Here is an 18,572-nt window from a genome sequence, read left to right on the forward strand (position 1 = left end):
GGAGTCTTGGGATTTGCGGATCAGCTTGGGAATGGTTTGCTTCCTACCTGGAAGGACACTCATATCAGGTAACATGGAGGGGACTGACATCTGCTCCACGCAGACTCTCCACTTGTGTCCCACAGGGCTCAGTACTTCGTCCTCTTCTTTTCTCCCTGTATACTCACTCTCTTGGGGAAGTTATTTCCTCACATGGGTTCTCTTACCACTGCTATGCTGATGATACACAACTTATCTTATCTTTCCCACCCTCAGATAAAACAGTTTTTGATCGGATCTCAACATGTCTGGCAGAAATATCATCATGGATGACTGCTCATCAGTTAAAGCTCAATCATAGCAAAACTGAACTGCTGATCATCAGGTGATTAATCCCCAGGTCATGACCTTCCTATATTCCTGCACAACAACCTGATCTCCTCTTCAGCCACAGCTCACAACATTGGGGTAACCATGGACAATCAACTGTCCTTTTCCTCTCATGTTGCTAATGTGACTCGCTCATGTCGCTTTCTTCTCTACAACATTAGAAGGATTTGGCCATTTTTGTCCACACAGGCTGCTCAGGTACTTGTTCAGTCTCTTGTCATCTCAAGACTGGATTATTACAATGCACTGCTGGCAGGTCTACCTATGAGTCCAATTCGTGCTCTGCAAAAGATCCAAAATGCATCTGCCCGGCTTGTTTTCAACCTGCCTAAGTTCTCAATACCATCCCGCAGCTGCGATCCTTCCACTGGCTTCTGGTAGCTGCACACATCAGATTCAGGATACTGACTCTGGCCTACAAAGCCAAAAATGCACAAGCTCCCTCTTAACTCAAAGCCCTCATCACTCCTCACACTGCACCTCACACCCTCAGATCTACCAGTACTGCTCGACTGGTTCCACCATCTCTCAGGGTAAGAGGCAAGTATACTACAAGACTCTTCTCTGTTCGGTCCAGACAGCTGAGTCACTGGCTATTTTCAAATGGTGGATGAAGACCTACTTATTCAGGAAACACTTCAACTAGCACTTCTTTCCCTATCTTTTGAATTTATTTAAAAAAAAAAAAAACTTTTTAAACTTTTTCATTGTAACAATAATTTTAACTCGTGGCATGTAACCTAGTGAACCAGCATTAATTATCCAATGACAGAGATTAAGGCACTTACTGTATGTACTTCGCTCTGGATAAGGGTGTCTACCAAATGCTGTAAATGTAACATAGAACAATTAAAAGCACAGTGAATATTGAACTAGACTGACACTGATCATACACTTAAGAGCTAAGAACAGCAATCATATCCAAATAAAATTCCCATTACTCTGGTGCTGTGAGCTTAGATGTTCAGTAGCAGTCCAGCATGTTTGCTTCATCACATTGTGCTACTGTTCTTTCATATCTGTTTTTTTTTTTTTTACATTGCCACATGACTGAATGGCCTCCGGATAGTTGCTCACACCAAAGCGAGACTGAAATGACAAAACATAAACCTACAGCCACATCCAAGCAACACTACAGAATCAACAATAATTTACAACACAGTTAGTAACAGAAATCTAGATCTAACTGAAACAAGTAAATCGTACACAATTCTAGTCAGAATCCTATCTTACTACTACAGAATACATTCAAAGCAACCAAACTCATTCACACCACATAACACTTCGCCCCCCACTCCTGCTTCAGCTTCATCCCAGTTTCGAACAAACCACACCCTGGAAGGTTGAATGACGTCAGGACAGTCGCCATGAAATCACAAATAATGAAGACCATGGAGCAGGTGCTGCTACACCACATGAGGCCACAGGTCTGCCATGCCCTTGAGCTTCTGCAGTTAGCATACCAGGAGAAGGTAATAGAACATCATTATCTACATTCTATACCAATCCCTCTCTTACCTACTCACGGGCAGCGAGAGAGAATTAAATTTTTTGGATTTCTCCAGCGCCTTCGAAATTATTCAGTTCACTGCTCCTCATAGATAAACTTATAATGATGGGAGTGGGCTCTTATCTGGTGGCCAGTGGCGTGCCGTGGGGGTTCAGTCAGGGCCTTCAGTAAGCATGTAAACCACATACATACTCATCTGTTACAGCTCAGGCAGCCATATGCAAATAATGCACATATTCAGCTGCACATACTCAGCAACATGACAGTATCAATAAATGTAATCCCCCAATACACACTGTGTGCATACAGTAGTGTCACATTCACATCCACATGCTACAGTAGGCCACTATCAATGCAACACAAACCACTCAATAACAATGTGCATAAGCCATCAATAATGCTTATTATCAGATGCGAACCACAATCTGCATGATACAATACTTGTCAAATAGTAAAGCACTCGCCCGTCACTTGTAATTAAAATCCATGTGTCTGTCTTTTTTGACAAAACATTCAGTAACGTCATCGTGCAGTTGTCCTTTTTGCTTCAGCTGATTGAGCAAAAAGAAAGCCAAAGAAGGCAGCCTTGATTGTCCAGTTGTGCTCCTTCTGTAGGTTTTAATCTGTTTGAGAGCTGAAAACGAGCTTATACTGTGGCTGTGGACGCTGGTATTGTTAGGATCAGACATGTGAGTGTGTAAAGTTGTGTCATACTGTCTGCAAGGCCTGTCATCCTCAGTAAATTCAGGAGATCGATTATACTTGTACTGCAAAAGTTTGACATGCTGTACATGACTTTATGCTCAGCTTTGAGCCTGCACAGGTCAAACTGTGCACCCTAGTTCTCCGTCAGAGAATATCTCAGAAATATCTGCAATTTTCAAATTGCTCACAATCCAGCAATCCAACAAACATCAGTCTTTTGTGATCTTCACATCTGTTCCTGTTTTTTCTGCTCGTCAAGTTGCAAATCCACACAACATTCACCAAAAGTTTTTAAATGCACAACTGACATTATATGGTGCTCGGAGCCTTGGTGTTTAAGAGCTGCCTTCATGAAGCTGTTCAGACTGTCAAAGCCAGAATCATTCCATGTTCCTTTACTCGTATTAAAACGTAAATATGGCCAACAAAATAACTTCTTGTGCTGGGTTTTAGCTGTTACCCATTCCTAGCGCTCATAATTGCAATCTTTAAAATGGCACACAAAACCTTAGCCGGCCTTTTGTTAGTGAATCCAGTTTGGGTGTAGGTCTTCCTTTCTCAACTATTTCTCTTTTGTCTGCCAAAGTGCGCCTTGAAAAAGGCGTTTTCAATAGCTGGGCAACAAGGTCAACTGTATCTACAAAAGCGGTATGGTGGAAATTTCTAATCTTAAGATGTTCATAAGGCTTTGTCCTTCTATGCTTGTACCCTGTGTGTGTCATGACCAGAGACTGACATCGTCATCAGTAGGTTTTGTTAAGATTATGACAACGGCAGTAGGGACTGGGGACGAGTTGTCCATAAACAATGTCTTATAGGTCCTCTAGAAGACCTTGGCCTGGTCAGATTAGCTTGGTCAGAAGATGCATGAGGTAATGTTGAGCCAATGATTGATGATGTTTTGCTTTTACATATCTTCTGTTCTTCTTGGGTTCTGTCTATAAAACCTTGATTTATTGTGTTATACTTTATTCGTTAAATCTCTCAAACCTCAGAACTTCCACAACAGCGGATATCATTTTCTTCGAAATTTACGAAACTGAATTTCACGTTCAACCATTGGAAATTTACGACAGGCCTTAGGGATAACGCTGGACACGTCTGTCAATAAACATCAAAATTTGATTGGTTGATTTTTCAGTCACTAATGTTTGTAACAATTCAGATGTGTTGTCCTTCAACAAAAGCCTAGCAATATCTGTAGAGCTGGTCCCAGATGTGTAAGCTGGTTTTTAAGTGACTTTTTAAGGTTACTCCAGTTCAACCTTAACAAAACTAACAAATTTTGCAAATTTGCAGACATTACACCAATGAAAATAAATAAATAGCATACTAAAGAAAAACATTTAGCACTTTTAAAAAAGTATATTTTTATAGGGCCAGAAGAGAAGGCCCTGCTGGTCCTGATGGCCCAACACTGCTGGTGGCATAGATTACAGACTACCTGACAGGCAGACCTCAGTACGTGCAACTGGGAGACTGCAGGTCTGACATGGTGGTCAGCCGTATTGGAGTGCCACAAGGGACTGTGCTCTCTCCGGTCCTGTTTACCCTGTACACCTCAGACTTCCAATATACCTCAGAGTCCAGCAACATGCAGAACAGGAGGAGGAGTACTTGGAACTGATCCAGGACTTTGTTGCAGGGTTTTGGACTCTAAGGAACTGTGATTAAGAACAAAACATTTGATACAGGATTGCAGGGAGCTCCAACACGCGTAAACCGTTCTGGTACCGTATACAGGTAAAACAAATCCTGGGTACGATTGTTTTCTTTTGTTATTTTTATGTGTGCTGTTGGTTCATTTCACCACAATGAGATAGAGTCTGTACTAATGATGCTAAGCACTGTTTGGTAATAAATGTTTTTTTGTTATTCTGACGGACAGTGGTGGCGCAACTGGTTAAGGCTCTGGGTTGTTGATCGGGGTTCCAGGCCCAACATAGCCAAGCTGCCACTGCTGGGCCCTTGAGCATGGCCTTCAACCCTCCCTCCCCAGTGCCCCTGCACTCTGACCCCAACCCCCTCAGTTGTGGTATGTGAAGAAAATAATTCCACTGTGCTGTAATGTATATGTGGCGATAATAAAGGCTTCTATGCCCCCAACTATTCTATCTATCTATCTATCTATCTATCTATCTATCTATCTATCTATCTATCTATCTATCTATCTATCTATCTACATGACTGCAGTCTTGATCACGATTTTGATATTTCTACTTTTATTAAGGTTTTTAACTATAATTGCATCTTACTATGCACATATTCGTGAAATTCCCTCTACAGTAGAGGGAGTCAGTCATTAGAATACAGAGACCTCTAGTGGTGAAGAGGGTAATAGATTAGATCTAATCATATCATACAACTGATATTATTTTGAAATCTCTACCATAAGAAATTACATTTATTTTTATAATAAAGTGTTTCTTTGGAAATGATGCATTAAATAAGATTATTATAATATTACTTTTAGAGTCACATCAGCCCTGCTCTGATTAAGACTGAAATGGATCAGGGAGAGCAGAACTGAGCCACACAATAATATAAAGATCAGTGAAGTGAGAGAGAGATTTACATGAAGACGGCTGAGTGATCCTCTTTCTCCCAGAATAGAGCAGCACTTTCACCAGATGTTCAACTTTCTTCATCCAAACTCACTGAAGCACAACACACAGCCCTGAATCTACAGCTAAACACACTCTCTCCTCACACTGATAATGACTATTAACTCCAAGAAAAGAACACACAATGTCCAAAATGAAGCTTTATTTCAGCAGAGCAAAACTACAGGAAGAGCAACAAGACAGTGAAGAGAGTAAAGACAGAAATGTCAGCATTGTGTAGAACTGAAACTCTATTGTAGATGGATGTGGAAGCAGCTCAGTGTTCAGTTCTATCTTGGAGCTGTTAGCCTTAACACTGGCTCTTTCTGAACGTGACCGGATGATCCACGCCCTCGTGGGAGACCGTACAGACAAACTCCTCCCCCTTTTCCCAGAGTGCTTTGCTGAGGGTCAGGGTACTGCTGCGTGTGTAACCGTCCTTCTTCTGTTCTTCTGCACTGGTCAAGACCCCGTCCTTCACCGCCGAGCCGTCCACCGTCCAGCTCACCGACGCCCCCTGTGGAGAGTAGGCAGACAGCAGGCAGAGCAGCGAGGCCGATTCCTCAGACTGGTGCAGAGAGGAGGGAGGGAGCAGAGACACGGAGGGCTTCACCGTGGGACCTTCTGTAGACCACAAACACACAATAAACACACCTTTACACACACTTACACAACATTTACTCATTACTGCTTCTTCACATCACTGCACTTCAGTAGAACTACTCAGCAGGAGAACATTTCCTAGTTCCTCGTTCTATTGTGGAGACACTCGGACTTTGATGGAAATAACCACATCACACCACATCCACCTTTCTACACACTGTTTATCTTTGTTTCCAGATTCAAAATCAGTCCATCAGTAACATGACAGAAGGCTAACAGACACAGGATGAAGTTTTCTACCATGTCCTTCACAGCACACAATATGAACTTCAGAAGCTGTGAATGTGAAAGTGCTGTTTACTGATGAACACACTGTCTACTTATTCAGCTAACAGCTAACTCCTGATTTTTAATTTCCTCTCTCTTATTTTTATTTTACTGAAACTGTCTCATCATCAAAACATACTCCACATTCCTTATCTCCAAATTATAAAGACATACAAATGAATAAATGAATAAACAAACAGAAATTCTTTATGATGTCCACATTTTTCTATTTGTCTAAACTTTATTTAATATTTTGATAAACAATAAAAATAAATGAATGGAATGTTGAATAAAGAAGAGAGACTTACTGATGATGAGTTTGGTTCCTCCACCAAAAGTCCACCACAGTGATACATTCTAATGAAGCCGTCGTACAAAAACCTCTGTTACACTCCAGTGACCACACACACACACACACACACACACACACACACACACACACACACACACACACACACACACACAGTTGTGGTGTTTGCATATGTGTTCTGTGTCACTGCTACACACACTTTAAGAGCTGTAGTGCTGATCAGAGTGTGTCAAGTCCTTTCAGAGCCACTGACATACAGCACAATGATGATGGTACTGAGTCTCCTGCTGGGGACACTGGGACTCCTCACTCACCGTGAGACATTCTCTTTACTTTTATTATTCATACACATCATCACATCACTCTCACACTCATTAGTACATCTGTTTCCATTATTTTAACTCTGCATCCTTTTCTTTAGAGTCTTTTGGGGAAATCGTCCTGACTCAGTCTCCAGGATCTCAGTCTGTTTCTCCAGGAGAATCTGTTACTCTCACCTGTAGAACCAGTCAGAGTGTTAGCGGTGATCTCCACTGGTACCTGCAGAAACCTGGAGAAGCTCCTAAACTCCTGATCTATTATGATGTTAATCGTTACACTGGGGTTCCAGATCGTTTCAGTGGAAGTGGGTCTAACCCAGAATTTTACCTGAAAATCTCTGGAGTTCAGGCTGAAGATGCAGGAGATTATTACTGTCAGCAGAGTGAGAGCAGGCCATTCACACAGTGTTACAGCATCGTACAAAAACCTCCCTGAGCTGTAGAGGAAGTGCTCTGACTCAGAAACACACACTGATCTGAGAACAGCTGCACAGCTGCTAAAGCTGCACTCCACTGAACATCATCAAACATCTTCATGTTTCAAAAATAATCCTTCTTAAAAAGCAGAAATCTCTTCATCAGCTGTTCGTGCTGTGATGAGAAATCAGCTGATGTGTGTAATGATATCTGATGGTTTCCACCTTCTGCTAAGAGGAGCAGTGTCTACTACACACTACTGTAACACACAATGTAGTGCAGGATCTTTCAATAAGAGGCAACATTTATTTCTATATGATTCTAGATTTAAAGATTCATTTTCTCATCATCTGTAAAGTTTCAACACAAACCAGTCTCCTGTTCTACCCCAACCTGATGAAATGTAGACTGATGTTCAGTCATGTGGCCACTAGATGGTGCTGTAATGGAACTGTACATGTGCTGATCTGTTACTGTGATGAAGAGAAGATGGACTGAGGATTAAAAAAATCTTTAAGATTAATCCATCCATCCATCCATCTTTTACCATCTTCCCTCTCCCCAGACACTTCCTCAAGCTCTTCCGGGGGAATACCGAGGCATTCCCAGGCCAGCCGAGAGACATAGTCCCTCCAGCGTGTCCTCGGTCTTCCCCGGGGCCTCCTGCCGGTTGGACAGTTTAAATGTAGATTAAAAACTCCTCTCTTCAGTCAGGCATACACATAATACATCCCATAATACCGTGCACTATTATATCAGACTTGCAAATATTATGAACAGCAGATATGTTAATCCCTCTCCACTGCTTCTCTCTTTCTACCCATCCCGACGCATCCAGAAACTGTACCAGCTCCAATCGTCTTCCGTGTGATGAAGATTTTGGACCTCCACTGAGATAAGGCCGACCCAGCAAACCCTGAGGCATCTAGAGATCTATCAACTACACTTATATTCTGCTATACTAAAAAGATGTGAACTCCATGTGATCTTTTGCATCTATACAACATTTGTTTGACTGTATATTACAATCACACCCCCAGTGTGACCTAGATGATAATGGGTTCCTCTTGAGCCTGGTTCCTCTCAAGGTTTCTTCCTTTACCGTCTAAGTGAGTTTTTCCTTGCCACTGCTGCCTGAGTCATCTATCTAATATTAATTTAGATTTTTGCATTCTATTAAGCTTCATATTATTCTTTATATTGACCTTTTGTTCTATGTTTATGTTCTGTAAAGCTGCTTTGAGACGTCAAAAGTAAAAAGTGTTATACAAATAAACTTGAATTGAAACTTGAATTGAATTGACATGCCCAGAACACTATCCCAGGGAGGCGACCAGGAGGCATCCGGAACAGATGCCCGAGCCACCTCAGCTGACTCCTCTTGATGTGGAGGAGCAGCGGCTCTACTCTGAGCTCCTCCCAATTGAACGAGCTCCTCACCCTATCTCTAAGGAAGCGCCCAGCCACCCTACGGAGGAAACTCGATTTGGCCGCCTGTATTCGGGATCTTGTCCTTTCGGCCATGACCCAAAGCTCACATTTGTTTAGTCTAGCTTTTTATAAATAGCTTTTCTTAGGTAAAGGAGCAGATCTAGAGGGTTCATGGACATAGAGTGTTTGCCACTCCCGAGCTCCCTGTTTTCCGAGGTTTTAGTCTGATCTTCTCTTCTGACAGAGATACTTTGTCAATCCTGATGTTCTGCTCCTGGTTGCAGTCTCGTTGCCCAGTGGTCATTCTGCCAGGTATTGATCAGCATGGTCTGGTCAACCAGTGACTCATGGGATTGTTGTGGATGGAGCCGAATTGACACTGTCATGTCTTCGTTGAATGTTGTGTCAGTCAGCTGTATGGTCTGGTCTTTATCAGTAATCATTTGAAGAAATAAGTGTAGAAATAAGTGTGAAGAAAAAGGACATTATTTATATTTACATTATTTACTGTAGAGTGTCACCCAAATGAGGATAAAGTTTAGTTCTGAATCTTGTTCCCCTCATGGTTTCTTCTTCATATCATCTAAGGGGGTTTTTCCTTGCCACCGTCACCTCTGGTTGGCTCATTAGGGATGTTAGAGATACTTAGTATTTTAATTTTACACTTTAAATTTATTTATTTATTTGTTTATATTCTCATTTTTGTTTCTATGTTTCTGTAAAGCTGTTTTCAGAAAACTGTGAATTGTTAAAAGAATTGCACTGAAAACTTAATTTATTTCGGTGATGATTCTAGCCAAGGCAAGTACATACAGTTTTGTTTGTATAGCACTTTTTACAATAGATATTGTCACAAATATAAGGTAGGCAGAAAGCCTGCAGCCTCGACTGAAAGGTCCTGGGGAGACGCGGCTTCAAGGAAAGTGAGAGAATAGAGAACAGGAGCATGACATCTATGGATGCCACATAACTCAATGTAGAGGGTGATAGTGCCTCAAATTATTGTGTCTGCAGGAACTTTAGCACACTAAAAACAGGGCAGTGAACTAGATCCTGATGACGTCGATTACACCATAGGCAAAAGTTCAACACAGTCTCCACAAACGCAGTTGGGAGACAGGAATCTAGGACCTAGACCCCCTTAGGGACCAAGAGTTTCCAAATCTCAGGGAAAAAATTGGAGAATTGACCCCTGTGCTTGGGAGAGGAGGTTTCTCTTGATGGAATTCCAAAGGATCATTTCGTTAAGAATATTAGGTCCAAAAGCCATATTTAATTAGGCCAATTAGGAGCCTTGCAGCATACCCTTACTTGTACCCTCATGGCCTCCATATTCAGGCAATCTGTGTGCAACAAAAAGCAGGAGCCCTCCCAAATAAGAATCAAACACAGAATCAGAACACTTTATTAATCCCCATGGGGAAATTGGGTGTAGGTTTCCTCCCGGCTGTACGGCCCCTTTCTCAGATGCAAAAGAAGTTCCTCCTGGAGCAAAGAGGTTTGGTCTGTATCAACAACAGTGGGCAGCACACCCTGAATAAACCAGTTCGTTTCCCCCTACAATACTACATACTTTGCTACCCTTCCACCTGGTCTCCTGCACACACAGTATATCTACAGTACCTTCCTTCTCTCCATCATGTCCGTCAGCTCTCTAGCTTTCCCTGTAATTGTACCAATGTTAAAAGACCCTATTCTCAGACCTGTACTCCTGCTCCTCCTGCTCTTCCTCTTGTCTCTCTGCCTACAAACCCTTCTCCCTCCTCAACCAACACTAACCCAAATTCCAGCAGCACCCTGTAGGTCGACAGTGCCGGTGGTGGTCATTGTTAACCCGGGCCTCGACCGATCTTGTATGAAATTCACACTGATGACTCGCCTGTTTACATTTGCCATGTTTTATTCCAGATGTCCTTCCTGATGCCTTCCTCGATCATCATGAGTGACTACTATTATGAAGAACTACTGCTTCTAGCATGGACATACACACTGGTCTCAGTGGGTTTTTAAAATACAGTTTTTTCTGATTGCTTAAGCACATTTTTTATAACTATTGGCTGTTTTTGCAAAACTATACACACAAATAAGAAAACCTTTCACCCAATTATCAAAACATTGTAGTCCCCTGGAAAAAGCGAACACAGCTAGATAAACTCTTCACACCTTCATAAAAATTGTGTTTTTGTATCAAACAGTAAACACAAGCCATCATCTACTAAGCACACAATGTGACAACTACACACTGATGGTATGAATACAAATCACATCTGGCTTCTGCTCTCTCTGTGTACAGATGTCAATTTGAGGTCATACTTTTGTCATAGTGTCATGTAAACATACATAAGGATCCAAACTTCAAGTATTGGTGTTTATTCACACTCATCAAAACCAAGACAAAGTCAGAACACAAAAGTAATTTCACAAAAAAAAAAAATAAAAAAATCAGCCTACATCATGTCGTCTTTCTGGGTCCGGCCACAAAATTTCGTCCACATCGCATGCGATATCCTCCGGTCCAAAGCACCGGTGAAAATATCTCCTTGAATGCCGTATCCAGGCCTGACATGATGCCTGATCAATATCTCCACATGCCTCCTCCATTGCCTGTAAAAGGGCTACCTGTTGATGAGGATGACGGTCGTACACTTTCCAGCCCCAGGCAGAGAAGAACTCCTCGATGGGATTTAAGAATGGAGAGTATGGAGGGAGGTTGAGTGCCATGAAGAATGGGTGGTCTGTAAACCAGTTGTGGACCAAAGCAGCCCTATGGAAACTAACATTGTCCCATATGATGACATATCGGGTATGCTCTGGTCTCTGAACAGTGAGCATGTCATGTAAGGTGTCCAGGAATGCAATAATATGTGCAGTGTTGTATGGGCCTATGGTTGCATGATGGTGAACAACACCATTTTGGCTTATAGCTGCACACATGGTTATGTTACCACCACGTTGACCATGTTCCTGCGACATCTCCTGGTTTTACCGAGGTTAAAACCGGCCTCATCTACAAAAAGTAGCTCATGTCCCATGGCATCTGCTTCTAGTTCCATCACTCTCTGGACAAGACAAAACAAATGCAACACATTAGGCCCATGCACAGCACTACAGTATGCACTTCCAAATTCAGAACCAATGACACTATAGCTTCCCTGCACATAGTCATATCGCAGTTGCTTTACACGTTTTGTGTTTCTCTCGAAAGGAACTCTGTAAATTTGCTTCATTCTTATTCTGTGGCGCGCAAGTACACAACTTAATGCAGAAATGCTTACACTGTGTATATTTTGAAAGATGGTGTCATTATCAATTATGCGCTGCTGTATTTCGTGCAGTCTTATTGCATTATTGGCAATCACCATGTTCACTATATGGGTCTCTTGCTCTGGAGTGAACATTCTTCCTCTGCCCCAGCATCTGGATGTCTAGCAATTCTGTAAAGTAACAGTTTCAGTATTTTTGCATGTATGGTACTGTTGTGTTTTTCATTAGAGTATGACAGGGCCACAAGTACTTACCGATTCTCATTTCGAAATGTCCTAATGATGCTTGCCACAGTGTAGCGGCTCAAATTAGGCTGGACCCGTTGGCCAACTTCCCTCGGGGGTCATCCCATGGTTGATGACATGGTCCACTATTGTAGCTCTGATGTCATCAGTTATTCCATTTCTTACTCTTCTTACCCTTCCTCTTTCCCCTCCTCGTCCTCTTTTTGTTCCTCCTTTTCCTCTTCCTCTAACTTCCTCTAATATTCCACACAGACAGCCCACCTGTGGCTTATTTATAGTGCGTAGGCTAATTGCAAAGTGGACTAATTATCTAAAACAGTTTTCACATGTGAAAGTGTGCCAGACAGTTGGCAAAATAGTGTTAATGATAGCCATACATGTGTATAATTTTGCTAGGAGTGTGTTGGAAATTTGGTAATTGAGTGTAAGCAGTGAGTTCTGTTTAAAGTTCGGCAAAAAGAGTGTTGTGCAGTGAACTGTGCCTACAGTTTTGCAAAGTGTGTGTTAAAAAGTTGCAAACTGAGTGCAAAGCAGTGTTTGTGTTTTAGTTTTGCAAACTCAGTGAGTGGTTTTGCTATACGTATTAATAGTTTTAGAAATTGTGCTAAAAGAATCACGGTTAGCGCTTAAGCATTCAGAAAAAACTGTAAATATTAAAATCTCCAAAAAATAATTATACAGAAACAGCGTTATGAGGAAAACTGCACATTCATGTAAAAATTAAGAATATGGCCTTGGGGTCTGTAAATAATAATTAGTGAACTCGACTGAGTAGAATCTGACACCTAAACAGAGCAATCTTTTTAACTATAATATTTATATTAAAATTTAAGAGATTTTTTGTCCTGTGGCATTGAGTGGTGCACTGATATTGATTAACAGGAGATCAGACCTCAACATTTACTATTTTAACCATTCATTCATTCATTCATTCATTCATTCATTCATTCATTCATTTTCTACCGCTTATCGGAACTTCTTGGGTCACAGGGAGCCTGTGCCTATCTCAGGCGTCATCAGGCATCGAGGCAGGATACACCCTGGACGGAGTGCCAACCCATCACAGGGCACACACACACTCTCATTCACTCACACACACACACTATGGACAATTTTTCTAGAGACGCCAATCAAACTACCATGCATGTCTTTGGACCGGGGGGGAGGAAACCGGAGTACCCGGAAATCGGACCCCGACCCTGGAGGTGTGAGGCAAACGTGCTAACCACTAAGCCCCCTATTTATTTATTATAATATATGTTATTTAATTTATTTAATTTCCTTTTCCTTGCTGAAAAATCCAGCATAAACCAGCATGAATTCCATGCTGGTCCATGCTGTTTTTTTTAGTGTTCATGCTTGTATAGTGCTGGTATAGTGCTGGTCAGTGCTGGTATGGTGCTGGTATAGATGGGTGGCCAGCATAGTCATGGTGTTATCAAGCAAAACGGGGCTGGTGTAGCTGGTTAACCAGTATGATCTTTCTGGAATGAGCTTTATGGGAACAAGCGTGATTTTTGCTTGTGTATGTTTCTATGTAACACATTAATATAAGATTAAAACACAATATATTGGAATATATTTAATTATAAATGTGTTATTTTTTTGCTCCCTTTTCTGAATAAAGAACTGAAATAACAAAACTCAAAAAGCTTTGAATAACAAAGAATAAAAACATTTAATAAATCGTTCGTTAGGGATTAAAGTGTCTCCACAAATTAAATATAGTAATACCAACAAATGTTGACTTCCCGGGCTCCATGAGGGAAGCAGCATATAAATCATACAGCATGATGGCTTTTGAAAGATATATATATATATATATATATATATATATATATATATATATATATATATATATATATATATATTTAAAGATATATAAAGATATATATATATATATATATATATATATATATATATATATATATATATATATAATCCATTTGTCTCAATTAAGAAGTTTTTTTAGTAAAGCGGTAATGTGTAGAGATATTACCCAGCATCAGCGTTGCTATGCAACCTTTAAAGCAATTATGTTCACGAAGGTAAATGTAGTTCCTGCACTTTCCAAAAATAAATCTCACAATGTTTTCGACTACATTATATACCTTACAATGTTTATCGACATTAGTATAAGTGCATGTGTTCCAAATCATCATGTTTTTGCTACCGTAATTAGGATTTTGTTTTGGGGTAAATAAAAAGCTTCCTCTTCTACACGACGAATCTGCTGATCACTGGGAATCAGAATGTTTGCATACGTGAGGTACCTGGATGACGGCTGCACGGTGGTTGTTTCAACTTGTAAAATTAAGGACTTTAACTACGACATGTTTGTCCAAACTCAGGTTTATTGGGTAGCTATGATGGAAGCAAGACTTCTTCAGGGCACAAATACTAATGCTTAAAGGTATGTAACAGCTGTTTTATCGTAACTTGTTCACTGCACAATATAAACAAATGAGTGATATATAGTTTTGTTTCTAATTTTGTTTCTATAATTTTTCAGAGAATAAAGAAGACATAGAGGTGTCTAAAGGCAAACGACTCCGGGCAGCAGCTCTTAAAAAACATGGTTATCGCCACCACATACTACTTGTTACTCGCTAAAAGAGAGAGCGGAAGCTAAGACCAAAAATGTATGTTGTAAAGGTTATATTGTGTAACGTTATTTGTGCACGTGTGTATATTACAGTGTGATGGCAAATATCATTGTCCAAGAAATATTTTAAACAAACTTATACATAAGAAAGCCAGGTAAATTATAGGAATATCCAGAATCTTTTTCTTGATTAAAAAGTGAATTGCAATTCTCTAGAAAATTGTCTTGGTCTATATTTAACTATGAATATGCACTAAGAAATGTGATATGTAACAAATGTTTTTTGTTGTGGTCTTGCTGGGATTATACTAGCATCCAAAAGACAAAATATGTTGACCAGCACACCAGCATCCCAGGCTGGTCGGCCAGCACACCAGCAACCAGCACCTAATGCTGGACCAGCATACCACCATCCCAAGCTTGTCCCAGCATGCAAAACATACCTTATGCTGGACCAGCAATGCTGTTTTTTTTTAGCAGGGTTATCATCTGCACATTACAACATTTACTGTCTACATTTTATCAGGGACAATTAAGAAATCAGTTTATGTCTCACATGAAACCTACACATATGAACTTGTCTCTGATTGACAACAGCTTCCGCTTCAGTCCTGCTGAGTTCAGTGGATCGACAAAGTGAGCTCGGACACATCACCACCCAGAGCACTGAGCAGAAACATCATTCAAACTCTTTAGAGCATCTAAAATCTCCAAAAGACTAGATTGTCTCTGTAACAGATATACATCTCTACACTGTTAAAAATCTGACTAATATTACTGTAGTCTTCAGTGTCAGTGCTATCACAAACACTCAGAAATGGTTTCCTACCATCTGAATGTGGATTAATTCAGTTTAATTACCACAATTACACATAACAGGAAGCTTAAAGACTAAAATGCTGCAACACAGGACTTTATACAGAAGTGCTAATTGGAGGTAACGTAGAACAGGTGTGAGTAATCTTATCTTATCCTCACTGCATCAGCTCCCAGTCAAATTTCAAATTGATTATAAAATACTATTATCAACCTATAAAGCAATTAATGGTCTCACACCACAGAACCTGAGTGATCTTTAGTTTTTTTTTATGATCCAACACTCCTACTTCTATCAAAAGGTGCAGGATATTGAAGTAATTATACTGATGTACAGTACGTGTCCCTTAGTGACACATGTTTTCGGATTGCGTAGGAAACCCTTCTGCTCTCCCACTAAGGAATGTGTCCTTGTTCTTGCACTGGTTAGTGTTGAAAACACAAGATCAACTATCAAAGTTGGTCTTACCTTGAACGTAGTGTAACGGAGTGTTAGATTTGACCCGGAGAAAAACAAGGTGACTTAAAAAGGGAATAAACACTTGAGGCAAACAGCAAGTTATCCCAAAAAGCCTTTGTATTTGATCCTCTTCAGCAATCACATCCAACATACACACATTTAAATGGAGTAAAAGCGAAGTAGAAACAAAAACACTCGGTTCCCGTCACAAAAGAAAAGAAAAAAGTTGGTTGATCAACTTAGAAGGCAGAATAACAACAACACGTCTGTATATATTCAACTTCGCGCTAGCTCTGCTTGGCGCATGCGCACTCACCAGTCTAAGCACATATGTCAGCAGAACTCTCATAAAGGCACAGTAACACATAAACCATTACAATATTAAAGTGGCCTTTACAGATCCCCTGAGGTACTTTAAGGCTGTCCTCAGCTGTACACAACAGAGTACAGTAGTTTAACAACCACATACATACCACAGGGCATGTTACAGAAAGGCACACACTGACACACAAGGCAATGTTAACAGACCCATAGAAAAAGAAAATGTGGCGTAGCAAAACAATTCACGCACATGGAGAAAGAAAAAAAACAAATAAATAAATAGAAAAAAATTGTAGGGAATCAACCATAAACAGAACACATGACCGTACACAATGTAACAACAGTTAAAGTTATGAGCCATGGAACATAACATATACCTTAAGCATACCCCGATTCAAAACACACACAAACACAGGGCATCAGAATAAACACCTCTAAAGATTAATTCTATTAGTGTGATAAACATTCGTCCACCTGTTTGAGGACCAATCAGAGGTGATCCTCGGCACACGCCGAGGTCTCAGAGCATAGGGAGGACTGATTGAACTATCCCCACCCACAGGCAACACAACTGTTTGTTCATCAACGCCCAGCTGTTGGTTAGGCAAGCGATCCACATCATCAACATGGTCAGTAAGAACAAGATCATCAGAACCCAGCGGTTGACCACAGTTGGCCTCACACTGGAGATCTGGCACGGACACATCATTGTCCTGCATTTCCGTAAACAAAGAACAGTCAAATAAAAGTCATCAGTGGCCACAGCCTTCGGTGAGTCCCAGGTACGAAAAGGCAGTAGGTTAACCACATGAAAGACTCCTGCATCCAACCCTGCATCCGCATCAACGAGTCGGTAATTCACATCCGACAGTTTTTGTGTGACCCGGTAAGGGCCCGAATATATAGGAGCCAGCTTTGCAGAGAAGTTAGCGAGGGCATCTGATCGAGGATGGGTTTTAACTCTGACCAAGTCATTCACAGAATAAGACACTGATCGACACTTCTGATCATAATACCTTTTTCTCTTAGCATGGCTACAATCCAACACAGCCCTAGCATGATCATGTGCCTCCCTGATAGAAGATTCCAAACATTCAAGGTAAGAAATCCCCGGCTCATCCATCCCATCCGACCGTACAACAACATGGACGGGCTGTGTCCTGTGCTCTCATGGGTCGCTGACCTCAAGGCAAAGCAGATTTGTGGCAAGTAGTGATCCCAGGCCGTATGCTTGTTACCAACATAAGCACGTATAGCAGTCTTAAGGGAGCAGTTCACCCTTTCTGTTGCATTTGTTTGCGGGTGATACGCCATTGTAAGTCTGTGTTCTGACCCCAAAGTGGTAAGAACATGATCAAGGAGCTCACTGACAAAAGGAGACCCCCTGTCTGAGATCAGGTAAGTAGGGGCACCGTGACATGCAAAGACATCGCACAACAGCTTGCTGGCTGCGACCCGGGCAGTGGCTTCTCTCACCACACTAATCTCCACCCACTTAGAAAAATAGTCTACAAAGACCAGAATGTACGCATTGCCACCAGGAGTACGTGGCAAGGGCTTCACAACGTCTATACCTGTATATTCCCAGGGCCTCTGAGGGCAAATGGGGATCATAAGACCAGCAGGCTTTTTCTGGCTAGGCTTTGTGAACTGGCATGTTGGGCATACAACATACAATTTGAGACGCTTCATTGAGTGGAGGTTACAGGATGCCTTGCTATCCACAAAGTACAAAAGTCCATCCTGGATTTCGAATTGAGACAGCTCTCCTTCCGTATTCTCCACCTGGCCTTCCAACATTTGCAGTAGCTTTCCCATATCATGATCATTGAGCTGCATTTGTCTGAGATGCTCTCAATCAGAGAAAATCACTAGGGGCAAACTACGCAAATCCAGACCACCGATTACAGCATAATCAGGGAGAATGTCCATCTGGGTTTTGCAAGAAAAAACTGGGTTGCGAGAAAGAGCATCTGGTACTAGGTTACATGTTCCAGGCTTATGAATGATATCAAAGTCAAAGTCCTGCAACCGCAGAGACCATCTAGCCAGCCAGCCAGAGAGGTTAGAGCAAGACATTAGCCAACAGAGGCTGTTGTGGTCTGAGAAAATAGTCACGTGAAGACCCTCAATGTATGACCGGAAGTGCTCTAATGCCCATATGACCGCCAAACACTCCTTTTCTGAGGTAGAGTACAGTCTTGGGGCCTTGTGCAGGGTGCAACTTGCATAAGCCACCACAACATCTCTGCCCCTGTTGTCTCTT

The 18,572-nt window shown here is 41.3% G+C and overlaps 3 gene segments (V, D, J or C); 1 reads left to right on the forward strand and 2 right to left on the reverse strand.

The window, feature by feature from the left end:
- LOC113648731 overlaps positions 1-18,572 on the forward strand; it is an 85,084-nt gene that overhangs the window by 17,522 nt on the left and 48,990 nt on the right.
- The window catches only part of LOC113663510, a 122,825-nt gene that overhangs the window by 7,663 nt on the left and 96,590 nt on the right, over positions 1-18,572 (reverse strand).
- LOC113663505 overlaps positions 5,336-18,572 on the reverse strand; it is a 61,003-nt gene continuing 47,766 nt past the window's right edge. Inside the window, 2 exon segments of the V gene segment in view lie at positions 5,336-5,811; positions 6,426-6,456. Of these exon segments, the coding sequence occupies positions 5,498-5,811; positions 6,426-6,456 (345 nt within the window).

Source organism: Tachysurus fulvidraco, chromosome 10, assembly GCF_022655615.1.
Source record: "Tachysurus fulvidraco isolate hzauxx_2018 chromosome 10, HZAU_PFXX_2.0, whole genome shotgun sequence".
NCBI lineage: Eukaryota > Metazoa > Chordata > Actinopteri > Siluriformes > Bagridae > Tachysurus > Tachysurus fulvidraco.